Source organism: Argiope bruennichi, chromosome 2 (assembly GCF_947563725.1).
Source record: "Argiope bruennichi chromosome 2, qqArgBrue1.1, whole genome shotgun sequence".
NCBI lineage: Eukaryota > Metazoa > Arthropoda > Arachnida > Araneae > Araneidae > Argiope > Argiope bruennichi.
In genome coordinates this window covers 42,185,101-42,212,097 of record NC_079152.1, presented here as the reverse complement: position 1 = coordinate 42,212,097, position 26,997 = coordinate 42,185,101, and the positions used below count along the sequence as shown (strand labels likewise).

Genomic DNA, 26,997 nt, shown 5'->3' with positions numbered 1-26,997 from the left:
GGATTTAACTTGCAACAGACCCCCCCTTACACGACGATTCTTCGGTGGAATCGGGTCTTGAACCTGAAACCCTACGGCTCACAAGCCGAGACCTTACCACCAGGCCACCGCGGCCTGTCTTGCAATTGCATTTTGTACGAAAGAATCACTTGCTAAATATTTTAATTTGCCTGTTCGAAGAATTCTAAATGGCACGTTCATAACGAAGTAAAAAATGTCTACTAAATAATTCGACAAAAAGGCAAAGAGCTGGATAGATGAAGTGCAAATTTTATCATCTCTCTTTCTAACACACACACGCGCGCGCGCGCGTGAAACATATTTTTTAGCAGGTGCGGGGCCGAAGAGAAGACACTTTTGAATTTTTAAACTCGATTTATTCCATCCCGGGAGGCATAATTTATGCACAAGAATAGGTGGTCAGAAATACGCTAGTCTACAGTGCGACACAACAGCAAAAGAGATACCGAATTTTTTTCCTCGGTGATTTTATACTATGAGATTCTGATAGGGATTTCTCTGACACGTGTTAATTTAGGTAAAGGAAATTTAGGTATCTTTAAAGGAATCTGCTAAACAAGGATGTACAAGCATTAAGAATTTTTATCCCTTCACTCCCTTTTCTTCTTTACTTTATCCTTTCACTTATCCCCTCACTCGTGAGAATCCGCTGATTTCATCAGTTTTACAACACACATGTTGGATTAATTAAATAAAAAGAGTAAGCATTGGTTCAGGAAATAAGATACCATTTTAGAATGAAGTTAATATGAATTAAATTAAGAAAATGTTTTTTGAAATGAATTAATATTTAAATTAGATTTAAAAATATCATTGCGTATATATATACAAAGTGTTTTTTTCAGACAGGGTGGACGAAACGAAGTGATTAATCAAAATCTGGAATTTGATTATTTTATTATTTTTTTTTACCATTATAAACTTTTTCCTTGTGTATTTCATATACAAAAAAGTAATTTTAAAAAAAATTTTAAAAACATCAGTGAAAGTGTATTTTTAAAATCTCTTCTCATTAAATGTAATTTTTTTTCAAAAACTTTGGACAAATTTAATCATGCTAGTAAAATGGTTTGGGGTGGGAGGTGAGGAGCGCTGAAATTTCTAGTATTGAAAATAAGTATAAAAGCATGGAATTCCACAAAAGGATATTTCGATCCAGGATCCCATTTCGGATATGATTACACTCATTTCCTGCATTAAAAAGGTCTATCTTTTTGAAAAGTCTGGCATCCCTAAATGAAATTTCTTTGCTAAAAATCCGCATCCTGTTTCGATTTCATAATGGGCTAGGAGTAAATAGCCCTTGAATGGACACCTTTGTTTACAAATGCCCATTCTCGTAGACTCGTCCTTGGTTGGCATCCTTTCTTTCTGGAAAATAGTCTTGGCGCACCCTCTTCGCCGCCAAGGTCGCCGAGAGGATGGGGTCCACCACGCCGAAGGTTTCAAAAACTGACCCGTGACCAACCCAGCGTGACCGATGGCGATTCGCGCTGGACGATAGCATCAGAGTTGAGCAACTTTCCCTTTTTCTTCCAAAGATCCTATTTACCTTCTTTTCTTAATTTTCTGTCTCCAAGGGCTTTCGCATATTTTCCACAATCTTTAACTCGTGCGGTCGCCTTTTCTCTGCTAATCTGAAGATATGGGGATGAAAGGGGTAAGGGTAGAATTTTGAATTTTTTTGCAACATTTTTAATATATTTGAAAGTTTTTTTTCCCATTTTATTTTTTGATGAAGATTCATTATTTTATGCAAAATTATATTTGTTAAAAATGCAGATGATTTTAATTTTTTTCTGTTTTATATATATTATCTAATTATCTTTATTTATATAAGCTTTATGTATTTTAAAAGACTTCTCCTCCTTTGTATTTTTAAATGCAATACTTTTTCAAATTTTAAGATTGAGTTAATTTTAAGTTAAATATTAGTCAAAGAAAACTTCAGGCTCGTACGTTTTCATAACTGGTATTTATCTCTATAAAAAAAGTGAACATATATTGTTAATACATAATATAAATCTTAATTAATAGATTTTCTTTAAATTCTGCTAATAAGGAAAGTTTTAGAAACGGTTTCATTATTATTAGTCAAACAGCCAATCTTTTATGAACTAAAAAAATATCATTATTATAATTTTTTTATTTATAATTTCTTAAATTGCTAATGAATTTTGTAAAAAATTGTTTTACGATACTGATATTCTTATCTCGATTTATTGAAAGCGCCGCAAATAATAAGAACATTTTCTGGTTTATATTTTTTCAGTTCTGTATTTTGTATTATAATTTTTGTATAAATATAATACAGAATTCAATGTAAATAATTATATAATGAGCTTTTTTTTGTAGAATATTACTTTTAATACTAAAAATATGGTACGTGAATATCTTCATTCAATGCATTGCTAGAAATATCAGCTGATGTATTATAAATTGTATAAAAACTGTTAGACTGAAAATTTTTATCTGAAAGAGCAAGAAGGAATTAATTTTTGCTTATTTATTTAAAATAGTTATTTTGGGAGATTAAGAAAAGCGGCTAAAATTTTAAATTTTCTCAATTTGAATTACTGAGCTGTGAAAATTAAAATAAGATCTAGGATGGCTGATTTTCTTATAAATACTAAAATAATATATGCTTTAATTTAATTTATTCAGGCATATTTTTAATTTAAACTTTTGTCTTCATATATGAATTTTTTTGTTAAATTTACCGCTGTGTACGGCTGCTTGGAAAATGCTGAGATAAATTTTTAAAAAATTTAAAAACATTATAATCATTTTATTTTAAGCTACAAATTGTTTTCATTAATTTCAATTCTTGATTTACTTTTAAATATTTTTTATATAAGTGTATTCATGCAGATATTTTTTAAAAATATTTTTTCTATATATGAGTAAATTTTTAATTTCCGACAATTCAGAATGGTAATTATTAATCTGGTAGTATTCTAAATTTAATGTTAATAATTTTATAATTTATAACTATTTATTATTATATTTAATATATTAAATGTAATAAATTTCTGCTGTCTTTTCTCCAATTTCCTTTAGTTTTCTACGAAAATATGGAGCAAATTCCATTTTCCAGGAACAAATAGATATTGTATAAAATATAATATTATATAACGCGATATTTGAAATTTTATATAATAGTATACATTAACGTATAGCACTGCATAAAATATTGTATAATATCGTAGAATATTGTACATTATCTACTTGGATCTATAACTGGCTCTATCCATTTCGTGTTGTATTGAAATCAACCAACACGCTTTGCATAGTCAAAACTTGCAACGGATAAAATCGCGCTATACGTATAATATATTATTATATCATGTATAATATAATATAGCAATCTATAGTATTCGTATTATCGAATATTATTGTATAATATCGCATACCATTGTGCAATGTGGTATTATATTATATTACAGAATATAGTAAAATATTTTGCTACTTTAACAAAGCCAATTCGTTTCGTGTTGAGCCAAAACTGTCATTAGCAAAACCAATACGCTTTACACAAGCCAAAACTGTCATTAGCAAAACCAATACGCTTTACACAAGCCAAAACTGTCATTAGCAAAACCAATACGCTTTACACAAGCCAAAACTGTCATTAGCAAAACCAATACGCTTTACACAAGCCAAAACTTGCGACGGTAAAATTCTCGCTTTGCTTACACGATAATATGGAATCGTACTATATTGTATCATTCCAAATACTATTGTACAATATCGTACAACATTAATGAATATTGTGCTTTATATTAATATACCTGGTTGTATAACACGGTCTATTTGCTACGTATATGAATCGAAACCTTTGAACTTATCAAATCCTTGACTGAAGGATACAAGTACACTTATCTCTGATTGGAATTATAGAATTGTTGATTAGCGATATGAGCACTCTTTGTACAATTAAAACATTGATGAGTAAAAATTCGGGCTGCACGAAAAATATTAAATTCCGTTAAGTCGTGCTAAGTGAGAAATGCGCTGTCATAAAAAATAGTGCATTGTATGAATTCTTTTGTTGTTTTTTTCGCAGTGTTACTTAAGTATTTTGCTATCGGAACAATTTGAAAGCGGAGGATTAACTATTTACGTTATATTATCGATCATTGTAAAATCAGTCTTTTTGATAATGGAATTTTTTTCCCGCTAAATTACATTTCCATTATCATTCACATATTCCATTTCGAAATATTTAACATTATATTGATCTAAAAATTTCTTTTATAAATTATATATTTATCAGTTTAAAACTCGTTCTCTGTATTCATCCGAAATTACTTTTGGTAATAAGAGAATATATTTAATTTTAAAAAAGCTCCTGGATTTTTTTAAAAATTTGTGACCTATAAAGAAGTTCTGTCGTTGAATCTGTTTGTTGCCGCACAACCATTTTATTTTTTTGTATACGAAATATTCGGAGAGAAACTATTGTAACTATAAAAAAATTTGAACTTGAGATTTTCTACATTTCAGATCTCCCTACATCCGGGAAACACTTTTATGGAATTATGTCTCTCTATGAATAGGATAACTGAAAAATGCTTGGAGCTAGATGATTGATATTTGGAATATGGAGTTAACATCAATTAGTAGATCCCTATAAAATTTAGAGCAAAATCGTTTCTCTGGTTGACCTTCTGTTGGTTTTTACATTTTCACGCAAGTAAATGCAACTCAACAACGTACTACATGAATAAATGAAATTTGGTATCTGATTTTGGTACCAAAATTGCATCTCTTTACCCAATTTTGATTTCAATCAACCGAGGAAAAGTTTTAAAATGCATACTCGGTTTTTTTTCTCCCTATACTATGAAGAACAAACCGCTCATTTGAAAAACTGAAAATAAAATTCCGAACACTCGTGACATGCATGGTCTTGCTGAAAATTCATAATTTTTATACGAGGAGAAGGGGGAGGGAAACATTTTCCTTAAAGAATATGCGAGAAATTTTCTGGGAGACTATTCCTGGTAGTTTTGTTATTGCAATCGCCGATGCATGAATAGATTCATTAACAGATCTTTAAACCTTTAACAAATTTGGTCTAAGATTTTATATATATTTACAATTTTGTTGATGAAAAAAATATGCCAATTTTCAACTCTTCAGTTCGTTCTGTTTTTTCATTAGCACGTTCTCATGCAAATTTAAAAGGAAAAAATATTTTTATTTGACGAATTTCATCTAAAACTCTATTGAAATCTCCAATTTTGGTGTGAAGATCACACACCAGATTTTTACTTTCTTGTAATTTGTACAAAGAGAGTGTACTATAAAAATAAAAAAATAACTTCGAAATTCTAACGAATCTTCACGTTTCGGTTATTTTCAGTCATTTTGAGTTAAATTGACCTTCTGTTGACCTATCTGTGAGGTGCGTGAATGTGCCTCCCTGTAAAACGGGGGTGTGCAAGTGAATGTGTGAGTTCCATCTTCATATGAGCTAGAAGTCAGACTTCTGCCCTCGGGTGCTCAGGGGTCTTTCCCTCAGAAGTTACTGCACCCGTTTTCCGTGGTAACGCGGACACGACATCATTATCATCAACTTTATAATACTCTCAATATTATCAAAGTGTAAAATAACGTTATGTTATGCCGAGTTTATACTCGGACAATTATAAGACGGCAAGTAGACAGCGCATACGTAAAAAGGGACTGATTTATGTTTGCCACAATTTCATAAAATAGATACAAGCATCCCATGCTTGGCTATAAATTGCCATTTCGGCGTCCCTTAATTTTTCTTTTTCACTGCGTATAGTATTAAAATGATGCATATTTACTCAAAGAAACATGGTAAAATAAAAAGAAGGTCAACATATCTAATTTTGGAAAATTATAGAAAAGAAGTGGCAAATAAAATGAAAAAAGAACACAACCTCGCATCAGAAAGAGCAAAAAATGTCGGAATTAATCTATGATAAGTGATCAATTTTTTCATGCCAAAAAAACCAGCCAAATTCTACAAACATATGCGCAGTAAGAAAAAATACAATACAGCGGCATGTAGTTGTCCCATCGGGACAATTACTTGCCATCGACTGAACAGCATTTTTCAGCCTTTCTACGCATGCGCTGCCTACTTGCCATCTTATAATTGGCCGAGTGTAAACCCGACTTTAACCTTAGAAAAAGGTCACAGAAACAAATTTGAAACGAATTTATAATTGAATAAAACTTATTTTGACTTTTAAAAAGATATAAAAATGCTTTTTTATTAGTCATCTATATTTTAAAAAAAGCAACAAATTCCAGAAAAGAGAGAAAAGTGTCATTTCTATATAGAATTTTCTCATTTTTTAAAAAAAATTTATTTCTGAAATGTATCAGATTAATCAAACTCTGAAGGACTTCAACATGCGGCGGATGTTTCAAGGCGAAAAAATAATCTTGTTTAAATATTTTTGCTTCCACTGAAGATAAGACACAAGATAAGATAAAATTGTGATAAGTTGACAGAATAAAAGATCTTGTTCGGAATTCGAGATCATTTTCGACCGTTAACAATAAATAAATAAGTTAAGAATAAATCAATTCATCATTATTTTGAAAATGTTAAAGTTTTAATTAAAATATTGTTTTTTTTTTCTTTTTCAATTCTGTGCTCCGATCCAGAAACTAGAAGTTTTATGATAATTCCTAAACTCATAGAAATATTAAGATAATATGACTAATTATACTCATATTTCAGAAATTTTATTAGATCATTCATTTTATACTCATATTTAAATGATACCCTTTTATTCGTTTTATATTCATATTCTAAAGGTACTACAAATTTATTAATTTTATACGCATATTTCAATTATAAAAATAGTTCATTCATTTTAAAGACATTTATATACCATTGGTCAATTAATAATATTTATAAACTAACCAATTATTATATGTATGAACAAAATTCCCAAATGAATTTTTTTTAAATGTTTAAATAGACAAAGTAATAATGTTACTACTGAATTTCCTTGAAAATTTTTTTTTAATTCTTGGAACTCTTGGATTATCAGTTAGATATCAAATTGAAGAAAAACACTGTCTATATTAACCCATTAGCTGTCACCATCCCCATTTGGGAGTTTGGAATTTTCCGTAACCACTCGGCGTCAAAAATATATTTCGTATGCCTGCAGTTAAGTTTCATTCTATATATATCAATTAATACTGAGTATAGCAGAAAGTATATATTCTATGCTCCGCTTCTTTAGAATAAGCTAACAAATTTGAAATTCGTTTGCAAGTGGAACAGATCAGAATTTTCATATTTAAAGCATTATATGTTTGGTTTGGTATTTGTATTATAATGAAATACTGCAAATAAATATATAATTTGGAAGTCACGGTCTGTTACTTACTTAGTCCTTCGTTTTTTTATTGAAATGATTTAATTTATTATTTTACCAAAATATAATACAAAACTACAATTGCAATGAAAAGATCACTTACCAGTTTTCATCAAACTGATTAATTGCACTTTTGAGCTACTTCATTTATCTGTATGATAACGCAAAGACGGATTGACAATCAATCTTTAGAAGGATTTTGTAATGATTGGATTTTGAAGCGTTAGGAAATAAACGTTCATAGATGGCGCTAGACAACTAGCGCGAGTGTAATTCAAAGAGTGATGTCATTCGAGTGTTTGCTCTTGGAGGAGAAGGAGTTACTGAGCAGAGTAACTCGAACGAATCTGCAATAAATTTGTTAAGTTTTCTATTTGCCTAATTTTTTTCAAAGCACTCACGAACCAGCCACGACAGATTTCAATCAAAACTTTAAAATAAAGTAGGTAACTAGCCTAAAACTGAGTACAAATTTTTATTTATCCAAGTAATTGTATTATTGCAGTCAAAAACGCTTTGACCAAGACTGGGAAAATAAGGTACAAAAATCAAGTATCTAAAATGAAAGCCCGTGTCAGATTTTGAACCGAATTCATCAAAGTGGTTGCATTATAGTTTTTGTTTACACTGTTAGTGTCAATTCCTTATCAAATTTTGTATTAAATCCTTCGAAGGGTTGAATACGTGTCGAATATGTCCAAATGTAAGGAAAAAAGATAACACGCGAATACAATGAATTAAATATACAATTTTTTCTTTTACTAAAATCGTAGCTTTGGGTTAAATTTTTGTTTCAGTCGATTGAAAAAAATATCCAAATGACATATTCAGTTTTTCTCTCTATACTTTAAGTACAAAATACTGATGTGCGGGACTCTGAAAATAAAAATCTGAGCACTCGTTGCATTCACGATCTTTCTCAAGGTTCATAATTTTATGTGGGCAAGGGGGGGGGGAGATTATAACAATTTATTAGAAAGCACACGAGAATATTTCGGAGAGACTACTCTCGTTGAATTTCTATTTTACAGATCTGTGCAGATATATTTGTTCATTAATGTAGAATTTTAATTATTATTTCACACTATATTGGCTTTAATACTATCATAGTATTTTTTAAATGTCATTTTTTATGTATGATATGTTAAACACAGCAAAACCAATATTTGTATTATTAATCCTAATTCTAACTAATTTATGGACTGAAAATAATTCTAATCCAAAATTCTGTAAATATTCGAATAATCTATTTTCGATTTTGATAAAAAATTTAACACTAACGCAGTATTTTTAAAATGTCATTTTCTTATGTACGATATGTTAAATACAACAAAACCAATTTTTGTATTATTATTTCTAATTCTAACTAATTTATGAACTGAAAATAATTCTAATCCGAAATTCTGTAAATATTCGAATAATCTATTTTCGATTTTGATTAAAAATTCCAAAATCTTTGTTTCCACTTTGAATTGTAAATTGTTTTCATACTAAAACTACAGTTTGATATTTCAGGAAAAAAATTAGATCCCTACCATAAATTAATTAGAAAAATAATTAAAATAATATTTTATATGTAAAGTTTATTTTTTATAGGAGTAATTCTAAAGAAAAATGATTTAATATTAAAAATTAATTTTCTTTATAAATAATTATAATTTTAAGTCAATTAAAAATTTATTTACTAGGAACAATTAAAAAGATAAAATTATTTTATATTTTCATCTAGTTTCTCTTTGAAATAAAAATATAAAACGGCTAGAATGGTCTGCTCCAAGACTTTCCCTATACTCCCCCAAAAAGAATTATCTCCTTCCCCTCAGCATTAAAAATATGGATCTCGAGCAATACCGTGAATGGTACGAGTATACAAAAGTCCCATGTATGAGAGCTTTATGCTTCGTCGCACAGTAAAGAAAATCCTAATATGCATTTTGAATGTTTTTATCGAAGGAGTGAAACCAAACTTTTGTACATAAATATATTCATTCTTTGTTGGATTTAATTCAAATATGATATTAATAAACACTTTAATTTTAAAACTGTAGGACTGTTTACCAAATTTCATCCGTCTGGCTCTTTACGCTTTGTAGTTTTCAAATTCACCTGTATGCCGATATACAGGTAGACAATCTCTGAATGGTTTTCGATCAAAATTTGACAAAACTTACATATTTGTTGTAAAAAAGTATCAGAGAATTTTTGAGTCGTCATGTTTATAGACAGAGAAATGTGTTTTTCAGACTTACAAATGTCTGAAACTTAGAGATTTGTCAAAGTCACGCGTTCAAATTTTTCGTCGATTACATTACTTTTTCTATGCATTCTTCGCATCCGAGAAAGTGAAAATTGCCATCAATTGAATGTTAATAATTTTGATATACTGTTCAAAAATTTTTGTAGCTTCTCATTGTCTTGCTACTTTTTTTATTATATTAATTATTAAATTATATTAATAATATTTTATATCAAATTCGTGCATTAATTACCAACGATGTGGTTAAACAATATATACATATAATGGCTCATTCATTAATAATGTCAAAAAGATGACGTGAAATTGTCTTGCAAATTTTTTTAAAATTATGATCAGATTTATGAAAAATTTGTGAACTTACCTTTAGTTAAAACTGCCAAAACAACAAAATACGGTAGCATTTATGATTAATATTGTTTTATATCAAATTCGTGCATTAATTAACAAGATATGATTAAACTAATATGTACACATAATGGCTCATTCATTAATAACGTCAAAAGGATGACGTGAAATTGGAATTTCGCAAAAACAATTTTCCTTATGATCATATTTATGAAAATTTGTCAATTGGCCTTTAGATAAATCTCTCAAAACCACAAAATACGGTAACCTTTATGATTAATGTGTTTTATATCAAATTCGTGCATTAATTACCAACGATGTGGTTAAACCAATATATACATATAATGGTTCATTCATTAATAATGTCAAAAGGATGACATGAGGTTGGTGTCTTGCAAAAAGGAAATTTCATTATGATCAGATTTATGAAAAATTCGTGAATTGGTCTTTCGGTAAATCTCGCAAAACCACAAAATACGGAAACATTTATGATTATAAATTCACAAAGAGATACGAGCGGCTTGTTTTGAGCTAATACAATGCATTTCGATGGACAAACACATGACGAATATCAATGAGTCATTCAAGACAGTTGTTCGGTTCATTCATTTTCCACTTATTATTATCTAAAGGACCGTGTGTCCGTCCGGAATCCGTTAATTTTTTTCCTCCTACACAATGAATTGATGTCGTAAACGAATATATCTTTTTTTTCCTTTTGGAATTAAGCGAGTTTACAATATTATCCTTGGCGGTTTTCCTGCAAAAGAAATGCGTTGAACTTGTGTTATTTTTTTCTTGGAAATATTTCTATTTGATTATTATCGTTTGGTAAAACTGCAACTCAATTAAAATTTCCAGCATTTTATTGAATGCAGCCAAATGATTGAAATAATTTTTTTTTGCCTCTTGTGCAAGTAATAATTAATTGCTTGCTTCGTCATATGCTTAGAACTAAGTAGAATTCTTAGCGTTCGTGAAATAGAACATTACTTGTTCTTAAAACCGACGAAACACTACTTGTTCTTAAAATTAACGAGACAAAAAGAACGCTATTAAACTTGACATTTTATTGACAATAAAATTTTATTTTCTCTACAAATAAAGATGGATGCTTACGTGATGTGTGTGGTGACGCTCTATAGGCCAAACTATTTGACCTAGAACAATCAAATTTGGCACTTATACACACTGGAAGGCGTGAATGTGCACCTACAAGTTATTTTTTAAAAATTTTAGTTGTAATTTAATAAAGTAAAAATTAATGAAATTTTGGCATTTTTCGGCAATAATTTCTGAAAATAATACTTCCTAAAAGTGATTTTTGCATTATCGCAATAAAAAAAAAATAAATAAATAAAAAAAACGTGTTTTCAATAGGGCCAGTATTTTGCTGTATCAGTTTTTACTTTTTAAAAAATAATCTAAAAATTGTAGCGGCTACACAATTTTACTATCTTCTCTTTTGATACAACAGATGGCGTTACCTTATTAACATTAAGGTAAATTTCCCATGATTCTTCTTGACGGTCATTATCAGATTGTATTCTCAGTGTCGTGTATTTTTGGGTTCGCGTTTGTTTTGTCTTGTGAAATGTGGAACTTAGAAAATAATTAAATAACTGTTCCTGAAACTCGTCTACTATTTTCACTTACCTCATAACGAAATTATAAAGAGTCTCGTCCCTCTACAAAATTATTTTAAGCATATTTTATAATATTATATTGAAACGAAGCAAGGGATTATTAAAGTGAGACTCAAATCGTTTTCATTGTTGTACTAATACATTAGTTAATGTATTAGTAACATAATACATTATGTTAATAATAATGTTATTAATAATGTTAATAATACTCGTCCTGACTTCTTTACATTGTTGATGTTAAAAGTATGAGGTTACAACTTATTTTTCCATAATGAGTAGGATTCTATTAAAATTCTTTCTTCTATTAAAATTCTTCCTATTCTATTAAAATTATTTTATTTAAAATATATTTATAATATACTTTTTGAAATTCATTGTACTTAAATTACGATTTAATTTCTTATCAAGTAAGGATATTTTTTATGTGTGCCCATTATTAAATACTACTACTCTTTAATCTATAAAAATATTTTATCACCGAAAATTGGCTTTTTGTTTTGATGCCTTGAAATTTTTGTAGAATCAAAGAAATGTTAATTGAATAATCCTCTGAGTTACTAAAAATTATGAAAAATATTCAGTAGTACTCATTAAACTTCAATGCAGAAAGGATTCTACTGTTTACTCTTATTCTTAAGAAATTATGAAATATATTCTGTAGTACTTATTAAACTTCGATGCAGAAAGGATTCTACTGCTTATTCTTATTCTTGTGAAATATATTCTGTAGTACTCATTAATCTTAAATACAGAAACGATTCTACTTTTTAGACTCATCTATACTTATAATAAAGCTCAATGTGTGTGTGTGTGTGTGTGTGTGTGTGTGTGTGTGTGTGTGTGTGTGTGTGTGTTGGCGCTCTACAGGCCAGGTCATTTGACATACAGCTATCAAATTTGGTACATGTATACCTTAGAGGTCGGGAATGTGCACCTGGGGTTCCCTTTTTTGAAATTTTAATTAGAATTTTAATTATTAATGAAAAACTAACTTTCCCGCCAAAAACTCTTCCATTTTCCCCACCGCCAAATGGGTAAGGCTTCAGTTTCTTTTTTCTCCCAACAATAATGAGGCTAGGGTTAACGTTTTTCGGCGGATTATTTCAAACGATTCTGTTTGTTTCCTTAATGTTTTATGCATTTAAAATTAAACATTGTTAATGAATCCATGTTTCAGATTCATTCTGAAGTACTTTTGAATTAAAATAACACAGAATAAAGGAAATTAAAAATGTATAATCTGCATAGCGTTACCCCAACTGGCGTAGAAAAATTAACGCATTTGCGTTACCGTAATTGGCGAAGAAAATTCACGCATGCTCATTGTGTTCCGATTGTTGCCATGACAACCATTATCAACGGACGATTTAAATTATTTTTAGGTTAGTTGCATGCTTTTGTAAGTAAATTGTATTTATGTTAGTTATATATTTTTTGTATTTGCTTATAGTTTTAAGTACATCGTTTTTTAAGTAGTTTTTTTTAACCTGTTTTCAATGATTTAAATTATTTTTAGGTTAATTGCATGCTTTTGTAATTAAATTGTATTTATGTTAGTTATATATTTTTTTGTATATGCTTATAGTTTTAAGTACATCGTTTTTTAAGTAGTTTTTTTTAAACCTGTTTTCGACCGATTATTTTAAACGATTCATTTTATTTTCTTAGTATTTGATGCATTTAAAATTAAACATTGTTAATGAATCGATCCATTCATGATTAATCTGAGAAAATTTTGTTGACAAATTCTTGAGATATTACATAAATTAAGAAAGATATTCTTTAGTGCCCGTAAAATTTAAACGCTCAGTGACTCTATTATCAGTAATCATATTATTAAAAAAAATGCTTTGTTTCAGTAAAAAATATTATATAAATTGCAGATTAATCATTTACACTTTAATTTAAAGCATAGATTCTACGAGGGGTAACAGAAAATGAGTGAGATACATATCACGTTATGACTGAGGGCCTTTATAATATTATGAGTGAATTATACGACTATCAAAATTTGAAGTTTAAAATATTTTGCTGAAGAATCTATTAAAGTTGGAATTGCGTAAAATATTTAATGGTACGACCGGAGTTTAACCCCCTGCTTGGCGGAATTTTTAAAAATCGCCAACAACGGCCTAGCGAAATGTTCAAAAGCAAAGGAGCAAATGTTCAATTATAGTGCATAATAAAGATTGCCAGCTTCTGCGCGTTATCGCAACTTGGAGAAGAAGGAGGTTAAACTCCGGTTCAACCTATTTAATTATTAAAATTTAAACGAACATTAAGATTGGCGAACCGGCTGGTCACCAAAGGCGGCTAGTATTTAAATAAAAATGGTTAATTGTTTCTTGTCGAATGGTTTTATATTAGTCAAACTCTAAACATTTCAGTTCTTCAAAATAAGGTTCACATCTTTAAAAAATCAGGAAGATGCATTGCACAATGAACAGAGCAATGTAAAGGTTTTAAACTAATATTTGCCATATATTTGTCATATTTTAAGTTTAAAAATCACCAGATTAAGTCTAATGATTTTTAATCATCAGTTAATAATAATTGAAGATGAATTAACAGATATTAAGAAAGTCATCAAAACCAAGTTACATAAACTATTTAATTAAAAAAAATTTGTAACCATTGATCTCGGCGAATTAGCTAGTAATTAAAGACGATTAAATTTAAAATATGTCTACGTTTTTGTTTGAAGCGGAGTAGTTATACACTCGTTAATCAATTCTTTATTTTCAATAACTACTTTGTTGTCGAATGCTAATTTTAATACTTTTGATCTTATTAAGAATTTCAAAAATAAGTTATAGAGAAAGAAAATAATGAAGATTTTGCTCTGAAGTAATCTATAAAGTGAAAATTGTGTTACATTCTTGTAATAAAGATATTTTGACAGATAATTTTGGATTTTCTTTTAAAAGAAGGTATATATATATATATATATATATATATATATATATATATATATATATATATATGTATGTATGTATGTAGCAAAAATTTTAATATGACTAAAAAAGTTTTAGAATATTTTTTATTTAGCAAAATACATAACTCAACTCTTGTTAAAAGACAGCTGCCCAATTAATATCAGAAGAGCGTGAAATTTTCATCTCAGTGTTAAAGAAGAAACAGAAAAAGTATATTCCGTATTAAAGAAGAAAGATGCCACAAGAAGAAAATATTAGTAGTTAACGAAGTACGTTTCTGATGAAAATGAAAGAAGTATGATCATATTATGTGGCTGTGTTCATTAATTGTAATTATTGCTTGGAGTCATGAAGAATCTTGTTTAAACCTTAAACGTTCAATCTATCCCAATTCCAACTAAGCCAGCCATATGTAAATGAATGTTTCCATTTTTAAGGAACATACTTTGTTTTAGAGAATTCATCTGCATTTCTTTATTCAACTATTCATGAAGATTGTAAAGCACAATTTTCAAAAGGTTTGAAAAACGGGAATTAAAATCTTTTTTCTTGGTGTTAATGAACAGATCAAATTAAACAACAAAAGGTAGCATCGCATCTGTAATGGATGTTATAATCGTTTGGAGAATTTTATTACTTAATTCTTCTGCCATTACCAATCACGTATTCCATAATCAAAAAAAAGGAAGCTCGTTGTTAAAGCTAAGTACAGAAACAAAATGACTTATATAACATTTTATAAAAGCTGTGATAGACCACCAAAGTAAAGACACAAGTTCAATAAGCATTTACAAAACGACTAAACAATTGAAAAAGATGTGTTAAAAGAAACTTTTCAAAACACCTGCTCATCCAACGAGTTGATTTCAAAAGAAGGCGAGGCTTCTAACTTCTTTTTTACCGCCTTTTTTTGTTCGGGCTATTCTTTTGCGCTTTCGCTTTCAAAACTATTTGTTCGTATTCTAAAACGACAAGAATCAAGGTTAGAACAAAAAAACGGACCAAGTCAAAAACTCGGATCTTTTTGTCATCACAAGCTGACCTTCATACTGATGTTAATGAAATTCTGGAGAAAGTGAAAACTCTCAGTAGTAACCTTGTGCTTTGAGTTGTGTGATTCAAATAAACATTCTTTGGAATTTTGGCAACATGTAAAAAAGTTAGAAAACTTGTTATGGGAATGATTGAGCATTCAAGAACAAAACAGTAAAGAATTTAGAATTCTTTTATAAACTTCCTCGTTTGCGTTCTTGCTTTTATGTTCTTATAACATTATTCTAATTGGAGTTTCGCTTCCAACTATGTTTGCTTACGTTTGTAAAAGTTTCAAAGAACAATATTATTATCCTTCAGGCCTTCTTTGTGCTTGAAATTAAGAGGAATGTTCTGAGAGAACAACTTCCTATTTGAAAAGAAAACAGAAGGATATTTAGTATTCAAGATTAAGTTCCTCGTTTTTGTTCTTATTGCAGTATTGCCTAATGTTTACTTTTATTGGATTATTGGGTATTTTGGATCACATTTCCCCATTAATATGTTTCAAAATTTTAGAAAAATAATATTTTAACACTTTATTTTGTATTCTTTATTTTGTTAAAAATTATTCTTATTTGTTATTCTTTATTTTGTTAAAAAATGTTTTTCAAAAGTTAATATCCATTTAATTTTTAAAATTCTTTTGTATATTTCTTTCAAGTGTTTTATATTTTATGTTGGCATGCAAAACTTTCTTAATGATAAGAAACTAAACTAAAAAATATGAAAAAAGTTTCTTATAATTTTTTAATAATTGATCATATGCTATATATCAGTCAGGTAATTGTCTTACAGCTCGAATTTTACACAATTCGAAGATAAATAATAAAATCTTGTTCATAAAAAAAAACCGTTATTTGAAAAGATATCTCATAATAAACTCTCGGATACCTGAAGACTCATTATCCGTGGTTGTTATCCCAAATGTTTGTGAAAAATTAAATTTCTATCACTACTACTAATAAAAGAGAAACTGTGTGTATTGACACTCTAAAGGACTGATCGTTAGACCTAGAACTACCAAATTTGGTACAGGCATACCCTGAAGGTTGGGAATACACCTGGAAGCTATTTTTTTAAATTTTAATTAATTAAAAATTATGATATTTTCCTACTTTAATTTTATACTTGAAAAGAAAATAGAAGGATATGATGAATATTTATTTATATCTTAAAATTTTAAAGATGTTTTTCCAGTGGTGCTACTTTTGTAGTTATAGTTTTTTTAATGTTTTTATAAATGTTTAAAAGTATTATAAATATTATTTTATAACCATATATATCATTGTTGCATGAAATTCAAATCGTTTTCGTTGATGTTACAAATATTTCATCCTGGATTTTAATTCCATTATTTTTGACGAGGTTTGCTGCTCTATGCTGAGCAAGTATAAAACAGTTTCTGTTTAAAATATGGTTTTAATTGAAATTTTTGAAATTTTCTTGTACTTACGAATAAGGTTTTATTTCATGAGCAGGGAAAGGTGAACAATTTTTAAGATGTGTACAAAAATGCTCTTTAATTTGTACATTATTATTTTAAACAATTCTTTATGATAAATAAATAAATAAAAATAATTATCATTTTCTATAAAATCATTAAATTATTTCTATAAAATCATTAATCACAAAAATAATATTTTTATAAACTTAAGACTCAAAATAATTATCTTTTTATTGATTTCAGTTTCATTTTATTATAGTTTTTTTTCCATTAATTTTAATAATATTTTTAATTTAATTTGTTACACAATTTATTTTGAAATGTTATGATGGAATTCAAAATCATCCATGTGCTTTTCTCACGTGCTTTTGCTAATCATTAATTCCATAATAGGATTTCCACTTCGGCTTTCATTTCACAAATATAATCTTAATTTATAGCAAATTGATTTGACTGAATTCATGTTTTTCAGTCATTGCTAAGGGGAAACAAAAAAATAATTATTTCCATATTAATCATTTAATAGTCTAAAAAGTCAATTATGTAGATGAACAAATCTGGTCACCAAAGGCGGCTATTAGTAGAAAAGTTTGAAAAATTGTATTCAAAGAGGGAATTCAATTGTATTAATATCATTAGAACTAACAATCACCATCAGCTGGCTATCCTATTTTCCCAAATAAAACAACAAGTTTGTTCTTTTGTGCTTCCATATTTTTTAAAAACATCGTATTTTTTATTATAATTTTTAAAAAGTTCTATATTTTTTTTTGTGTGTATTGTGAGATGTGCTAAAGGATATCTTGTAATGGAAATAAAACTGCGCTATATATTTGCAAATATTTGAATTAATTTTTTCCCCATTTTTTAAATATATTGCATTTGTTCTAACCTTCTTACGTGATCCCTTATGATAAATATAATAAAAAAAATACTAAAATATTGCTTTAAAAAGTTTCTTAAAAAAAAGATACGCAAATAACGAATATTTTCATCATTGAATTAAAAGATTTATAATTTGATCGCCTGGATCTTATTTCTTTATTTTGTTTGAGTTCGAGCTAAATGTAAAATAGTTCTAATTTAGGAAAACAGAATTAATTACAGTAGATCGAACTGTAACATGGAAATGCTCTTATCAACATGAAGCAAAAATATTATTTTGAAATGAAAGAAATCTATTTAAATTGTTTAAAAATTAAAAAAACTTTAATAATTCACACATTACTAAAGCGCTAGTAATTCATTTAGATTATTAATGTTGCATTTCCAGATAAGGTTAAAAGCTTTCTATTTAGGGTTTAAAACATTTTAGCTAGAAATAATACATTTTCAGATAGGGTTAAATACATTCTACCAGTGATTAACACATTTCCAGCAAGGGTTAAATACACATTGTAGTTCAAAAATTTATTAACGAGATGCCTCCTCAAGGCGATTGCATTAATGCGTTTAATAGTAAAATTGGCTCTGAAATTAATTATGTATTGGTTTCAAAAATATATTCATGATACATAAAGATATGACAAAATCTTAAAGTCATAATGATTTCAGCACATTTTTCCTCGCATATAAGAAAACTTTACAAACTTTATTACTTTCTTATATACTTTGTATGCAAGAAAGTAAAATAAATAAATAAAAAACAATGTGTACTATATATTGTTTGCCAACAGATTCTAAAACCCTCCGCTCTTTGGCGCATGCGTTAAGATGGGTTTGATTCGATAAAATAGGGGTGAGATGAAAGATAAAAGGAAAAGATGTTGACATTTAACAATAAAGTAAATTCTGGAAATGCGTACATCTTTCCGCGTTTCACCCTTTAGTCAGATAAGAACGTCGTAAATTGGTCATCTTAGGATATTGAAACGAACAGTATATATTCATTATACTTAAAAAATTATGAAATATAGTTTTCAACAAATAAAAATTCGTTTTAACATCGGAACAAGATAAGAACACTTTAATAATTGCTATGCTTTTTTTTTTTCAAAATAAGAAAATATGTCTTTAAATCTACATAAATTTGTTCCACTGGATGAAGAAAACTACCAATTACGAGTGTAAAATTATCATTCGATCACTGTACTTACATTGTAATAAGAAAAGGCTTTTCTATTTATCTTTGAAGACCTTGAAATTTTTATCTTTACTGCCATACATTTAAAACTACTACATATTTCCTCCATAATCAAGCCGTGAAACGAACTGTAAATTGTTGAGCAGGTGTACAAGTATTATATGCAGGTGTATGAACAAATTATTAAGCTCACTATATAATGATAATGTAGTTCTTGTGTTTTTCTAAACATCCGCGAATACTGCTTGTCATATTTTTTTCTTTAATCCGAACTTGTATTTTGCGCAAGGAATAATATTTGACAGGTGAGAATTGTAAAATTCACGGATCTGCCCCATCCACAAACCGAAACATCTCAAAATAAAAACATTGAGGAATAATAGATTTTCGCCAAATAGAATTACAAATGTCCTGCAGTTCTCATTTTCACTGGAACAACTTGTTTTATAAGTTTATACTAGTCAGATGATCTGCTCTCATCAAGGTATTTTCTATGAACTTCAAATCTGATTCGTCCTTGACATGCGCAGGAGGATTTCCTTTCGGAACATTTCGATTTCGCTTATGGAATACTAATTCCCGCCGGCGGGAAATAAAAGAAAGGACTTCTGTTCGAATTTAATCGGTTTGTGTAAGCTTTAACTTCCGTGACTGTCATGCTGTTTGAGTAGTAGCGAATGAATATGTAAAAAGGGTGTCTTCTTCAATGAAAAGATTATTCCTTTTTAATTGGCGGTTCATATTAAGGAGACAGACAGACACACAGACATAGAAAAGTAATCGCTTTTTGTAGAAATAAAGGCGTTAATGAGTTGTGAAGAAAGAAAAAATGCGTACCATAGCATTCGTTTTTATATCTGGAGATGTTTATGACATTTGTCCTTGTCAAACCATGCAATAGTGGATGTATCGTAAGTTGTGCAATTAAGCTTATGTTTACAGCTACTATTTAGTAGTAGTTCTCATAATGACTTGAGGGGGGATTTGAAAATGACTGCTATGCATAACTAGTTTTGCCTCTCTTTATATAAAAATTTACATATTTTTATACATTTTTTTACCCAAATATACAATCTTTATCCGATTTAGTTGAAATGTAACCCACTTACCTATCAAAACGGGAGTAAGGTTACTAGCAACTTTTTAAAATCCAAAATCTAGATAAAATACCAGCTAATTAAAAAGTAATTATATCTATGTATGTAATACAGTTAGATCTTCCTAATCTCTTTATAAATTTCAGATATATCTTCTTTGTTTATAAAATTGTGTTTTACAATTAAAAACTTAAACTTCGTCAACTTAAACTTCTTAATACTTCTATAAAATCTTAATCGAAAAGTTATTAGCCCACTTTATTAATAATATTAATTTAAATACATCAACCAACATTGATGAAATGCGTCTTATTAGAGCAAAAGAAAAAATTATTTTAGATTATACTTTGCTCAATAAACACTGAATGTTCTGATTCATTAGCTATGGTTGCAAAAAGAGGAACTTGTTTGGCGAAATCAGTTCAGTTACTAAGGCTGAGAAGTTCTGCTGAAGTTTCATATTGTAATACCTTTTCAAATTGAAGGGCGATGAGAAGTGGGGATAGTCGACTACTAATGATGCATCTAAGATGATTACTTTAATGTGAAATAAAAATGATATCTGTACTGTGGTTATGGTTGGAGAACTCTGTCATATTTTTTCCCATTGTGAATGTATTATGAATTGGGGTTTTGAGATTAATTTCCGAAATAGGAGTTGATGAGACACAGGTGACCATTGATTTAACATATTAACGCCATTTACTTTAACATATCTGTGAATCATGTACTTTCATATGAAATTGGCAAAGTTGGGTCAGGGGTTATGGTTGGTGAACTGATTTTTTATTTTTTTATTTTCCTTGTTATTTTAAATACAGTTGGCGAATAAAATTGGCGAAATCGGTGGAATTTTTGAAGTTAGGAACTCAGCCAACCCTTTAATTCGTGATGTCTTTCGAAAATTGAGGGCGTTAGTGTGTGGGTGATTACTGATCCTGTATCGGGATCAAGATATTTCTTATTTATTAAAAATTAGCGAAATCGGTGCAGTGGGTTTACCTGGGAAATTCTGTTGTTTATTTTTTCCAGTGACGAATGTGCATAAACGTAATATTTCAGATACATCTTTCATCGCTCGCCCCCGGTGCCTATAAAGCCGAGTTATCTAAGCAGTCGGATAAGAACAAAGTGAAAGAAAAAGGAGTAAAGAAAGAAAGAAATGACATCCCATCCAGGGATCTCCACAAAGAATTTCATCGGTGTCACATCCTGCAAGGCTGTATTTAATGTTTTAGCATAATTAATAATTAAAGGAAAGGAACAAGAAGACCTAAAACACCAATGGTGACATATGGGTCGAAATTCCAGAGAAATGTTAATGTTTATAGATAAAATCTTATTACATTTTTGAAGTTGCGTCTACTATCGGTAAACTGTGGTTGTTGATGATATTTCTAGTGCAAATGAACTTTTGTATGAAATAATAATTGGCGACACCGGACTGTTGGGGGCTGAGTGACTGGTCTGTTTTAATTCTTTTTACTATCATAAATGTGTAGGCATAATTTTTTAGAATATATTCTCTGGACGAGTATTTGAATCTTTACAAAAATATGTACTTGTAATGTTAATTTTGACATAATTCAGCACTTTCAGTGTTACCTGCAATTAGTTACATCTTCTTTTATTTTCCAAAATAGTACGGACACCTGTTGGTTGTTTTGGTGGCATTGTGCATTACTGCAGGAAGATGTGGCGACCATCCAGACGGTCAAAGCAGCGTATCCAGAGAACAAGATGTAAGTACGCTATACTAGATTTAAATTCTAATCCGCCTTTAGCGACCATTTGGATTAATACTCTTAAATTTTCAATTAAGTAGTTTGTGTAATTTGTGTAGCTTCTTCAGCAAAATATTTCAATGCTTCCCATTTTGATAGTTTTATAACTCATACTGTTTTAGAAGTCTTACAATATTCTAACGAATCAGCTTTAGAGAAATTCAAGACGATGATTGTTTTTTTGTTTTTTTTTCATCATCCAAATCTGTATGGAGAGATCTAAAATCGTGATACGCAAGTTTTCATAACAATCACTTTTAGTCGAAAAATAGTGAATATTTTTTAGTTTAAATGCAAGTGCACCCAAAATATTTTGTTAAATGTAACTTACAAAGCAGAAGGTCTGTATAAAAATTCAAAATTCGAAATGCAATGTATAAATTAATGATTCAAACTACATAAAATATAATTACTTATTTCTTATTAGACATATATACATATTACTGGAGGTTAAAAAATTAAATGTTGCATCCTGATTAGCATAGATATGCTGTATATATTAAATTATATTTGCATTAAATAAAACAGAATTATTTGATTAATGCTATAAATATTTTAAAAGATCACAGGAAACTTGTTCTTACATTTTTTTTTAGAAATTATCATATTTCAAATTTATTTCATTTCATACATACACGTGCTGAAAATTACATTTTTATCTATTTAATTTACAGTGAAAGTTATTCATATAGGATTTGTTTCATTGTGTGCATGAACCTTTATAATAGAAATCAGTCCTATGACTTCATAATGCTATTAAAAATGTAAATGTATGTTTTATCTAACTTCCTTGGTATAACTTCTCTTTGTTATTTATTTTGTTAACAGCACAGATATTAAACAAAGTCGTTTTGGTTTAGCTTTCAAAAATGGGAGAAAATAGAACAATTAAATTTTTATGAAATAATGAAAGTGGTTAAAATAGCAAGACATATATTCTTAAAAATTGGGCTGAAAAATATTTTTTTAAAAAAAATTGCCAAATTTCAGAAAAAAATTGAAAGAATATTCAATTAATATCATTGGAAAGATGATTTTTTTAAATTTAAAGATGAGGTAGAAATCACTTTTATGCTGTAATGTTTTCGAGAATTATGGTTGAAAAGTTGATTTTTAATTAAATAAATTCTTAAAATCACCCTAAAGTTTGGATGAGCCAAGTTTGATAGATCTGACTCCAACAGTCCGCATTGTAAAGCACCAACACACATATACACAAATTTATTTTTATTATTAGTGGGGATATGTAGGTTGTCCCAAAAAGGTAGAGAGAGTCTATTTCTTTAGGAATCCCTTTAAAATGTTTCAGTTAATATGGTAGGGATCAATGCTAACATATTTTTAATTCTGTAAAGGTTGATTATTGAAAATTACAAAAAAAAAAAAAAAAAAAAAAAAATGCAGACTGCAGAGTACAAATGTTTTATTTATTTATTTATTTGTAAAATATTTTTCTTGCATCCATCTATGCAAATGCACGTTTCTGTCTACAAAATTTGGAAAGATATAAAAAGGCAAATTTCTTGACTTTGACTAATTTCTCATACCTTCAACTGATGAGTGAACGAGTCTTTCATTATATTTCAAGGATAATGCATATAATGCATTGTTAAATATGAGGCATTTATTATCGCTTGTAAAATTTTAGAGAAATGATAATTAATCCATTAGTCCATTAATTCACTGAAGCTCTCACCAAATATGGACAAAATGAGCATTTTCAACATCTATACAAAGTTGCATTCTCACAATACTTTCATACACATGTATTTGCAATACCATTTTATGCAGTATACACTGTCAGAATTGTTAAGTGTTCCTCGTTGCTCAAATGCGTCACTTTTTAGAATATGACGCAAATAACGGCGAGCAAATAACTTTTTTTTTCTTCTTCAGGATTCCATAGTTTCTTTGTGAGACCTTAAACATTCAACTTCTCAAGTTTCTCTGCTTTGTAAGTCGAAGTTGCAGCTGTTGACTAATTAAAACGAAAATATTATGCCTGAGTAGCAAATTAGTTTCAAAGATGTTCTGATATCAAAAAAAAAAAAAAAGCACTGAGCTAGATGAAGGAAATTTTTATGATCTTTACAACAAATTTACAATTTCTGTCAAATTTTGAACTAAAACTTCGTTGCAAGAAAGTCTCCCTATTTCTTCCGAGTGCAAGCAAACACTCTTTTTAAAAAATGTAAAGATCTAGATGAATAAAATTTGGAATACAGCTTTTGCATTTAAAGTACAGATCCTATTAAATTTTGAAGTAAAACCATCAAAGGCTTGACAGACTGTCCGACTTATATTTGTATACCTGTAACAGAGATAACACAAAGGCACAACAATTTAAATAAAAGAAATTTGGTACATTATCTTGGTACTAAAATTATATTTTTATGTTGAATTTTGGTTTCAATAGGTCTAAAAAATCTCCCAAGATGTATATTCAGTTTTCTTCATTATATTATGAAATACAACACGCTCATGTGCTATCTTTGGATATAAAAAATTGATATTTCGTGGCGTTGAGAGGTGAAATTTTATAAGAGCAAGATCTGCAATTTGTATACTGGAGTACACAAATATATATAAACATAACATCACATTTAGGTACTTGTATATTGACCGCATGCGTTTGGTGAATATTTCGTTTAACAACATGACATTGATGAATTTAGCGTGATCACATAACATTGGCGAACATAGTGCAAGAGACTACCGTTACATCTTTAGCGATTTTTTTTTTGGCGAGTAATCGTTGGTTGCAATAAACATGACAACTTTGGCGATTGATCCTTGGCCTGTGATTAATACACAAATATCCATCATTATTAGGAAAGATGCGAGAAAGTCTCTAGGAGACCACTCTCGATAATTTTATGCTATGATTCCAAGTTCTGAATAAAATGTTTAATAATGTATAATGTTTTTATTTAAATTATACATCTCCTTTCAAACATTGATACTTCATGTTTCTTTCTAGGCTCTAGGAAATTATCGTTTCAGCTACAGTGTCGCCAATGATGAAGGTGAACAATTTCGAAGTGAAGGAACAGATGCACTGGGAAGAGTGGTGGGATCCTACGGCCTGAAGCACATCGACGGTACACACAGAGTCGTGGAATATGTAGCTGACAAAGACGGATTTCGAGCTGAGGTTAAGTCCAATGAGCCTGGCATCGTCAGCGCTGAAGCAGCGGATGCTTCCATCGTCAAGACGGATGAACACGTCCACCCCTTGCACGTGGCGGCGAGTACAGATGACGAATCCAGAGAAACGTTTGGCAAGAGACTGAAGCCCCTGGACACCTCTAGAGTTTCTTATGTCTCTGAAAGCGACTCCAGCGACCAGGCAACTAGAGAACAAAGAAATTTTGACGATTATAGACCTTTGAGTCCCGTTGCTTATTATCCTGGGCAAGCTCCCAATCCAGTTCTACAATCAAGTCGTCCAGTGGACATACCGCGTTCCCCAAGGGTTCTAGCACAAAGGCCAGAATCAGATGTTAGATCATCAGAAGTTTACTATCCTCCAATAGATCCTCATACTGCTATAAGAAGGCCTGGTTACTTTTTAAATCGAGACAGAGATGACGATAAAGACTTCCGCTTGAGTACTACTTCAAGACGTCCATATATTCCTCCTTATGGCGGATTCGATGACGATCCATTGCCAGAAGTGAGACGTCCTGGAATCACTGTGAATTCTAATGTAGGTAGAGCTGCGCCGGCGACATCACCAACACCACATTTCAGCACTGGACGATTACCTCCTGTGGCCAGAGTTCCAATCCAGCGAGACTTTTCTTTACCTCGCTTTCCACCAAATTCTGGATTTCCAAGCAGTAGTTTGCCACATCCTCCGAGTAGTGGAAGTGTGTTCCCTTCTTATCCCAATCAAGGTATACCCCCTAGTGTTCTATTCCACCCACCGTCTTACAACAATGGTGCAGGATCTCCAAATTTCGTGCTACGAGCTGTTCCTATTCCCAACGGAGTACAAGCTGTCAGAGTGGATCCTACCACAGGACACATTTATGAGAGGCTAGTTTATCCTTTGTTTTTGAGGGATGAGCATCCAGTTTATGACAGAAATATTCTACTTCACAATGACGATGTCGATGATGAGGATGAATCACGAAATGACAGCGATGGTGGTTATTATGACATGCCAATGCTTGGTAGGCCTTTTAGAAGCGCCAGAAATCAACCCGGTGAAAGCAGAGATCGAACCAGGCGACCTAATGCTACTGACAACTTTGAAGAGAAAACTTTGAGTTATCCAACTGCCAAGGACATGGCCTGGATCGAACACCAGTTATCTATGGTTGAAGGATTTGACAGAAGTCCTGTAAACAACAGGATAGTTCCCAGTAGCTTGCCTTACCACGATTCCAGTTATCAAGAAGATGATGACTTCGATAGCGACCATCCGCAGTACGGACGAACCAATCCTAGCTCAAGACTCAGATCTTTGTCCAATCCTCAAGAATTTGATTATGCAATAAGAGATGGATTTTCGAGAAATCCTAGGCATAATGATGGACTTTCGGTGGAAGATTCAAAAGAGGAGCCTTCCTTGAAGGAGGCAGAAAGTTCCGCGGAGACAAAACAGGTGAAAACCGAAGGATCCAAGTCAGATATCGAAAAGGAAGGGAACTAATAAAAACCAACTTGAGAATTTCGGTCATTCCTGAACGAATTCTTATTGGCTTGAAACTGCTTGCAATTGATGGTGAAAAATGTATTCCCAGAAAGGCTTAGCTTGGATTTCGTTTTGAATTCGGATATGTAAGGCTGAAATTAAAAAGATCAAGGATTGAAATGTTTTAGTTTTTCGTGCTTCCAAGAAAGATTGCAAACAAGCCATAGTATTATTTCATTGTGTCATTTTGGATCTAATAATTTATCAACTAATGTTAGACATTTTTCATGCATGAGCTTAACAATAAATAGTTTTATGTGTTGTACATTCA

General features: G+C 29.9%; 1 protein-coding gene across 1 annotated transcript; it reads left to right on the top strand.

Annotated features, from left to right (window-relative positions):
- Window positions 1-1,461: 1,461 nt before the first annotated feature.
- On the top strand, window positions 1,462-26,997 carry LOC129962420 (uncharacterized). Its single transcript, XM_056076181.1, has 3 exons — window positions 1,462-1,681; window positions 21,884-21,982; window positions 25,005-26,997. Exons 1-3 carry the CDS (start codon window positions 1,667-1,669, stop codon window positions 26,682-26,684), a joined length of 1,794 nt encoding a protein of 597 aa, XP_055932156.1. The 5' UTR covers window positions 1,462-1,666; the 3' UTR covers window positions 26,685-26,997.

Excerpts from the sequence above, each read along its gene's own strand:
- LOC129962420 (XM_056076181.1), top strand. Across the intron at positions 21,983-25,004 it reads GCGTATCCAGAGAACAAGAT|GCTCTAGGAAATTATCGTTT; the intron begins GTAAGTACGCTA and ends GTTTCTTTCTAG.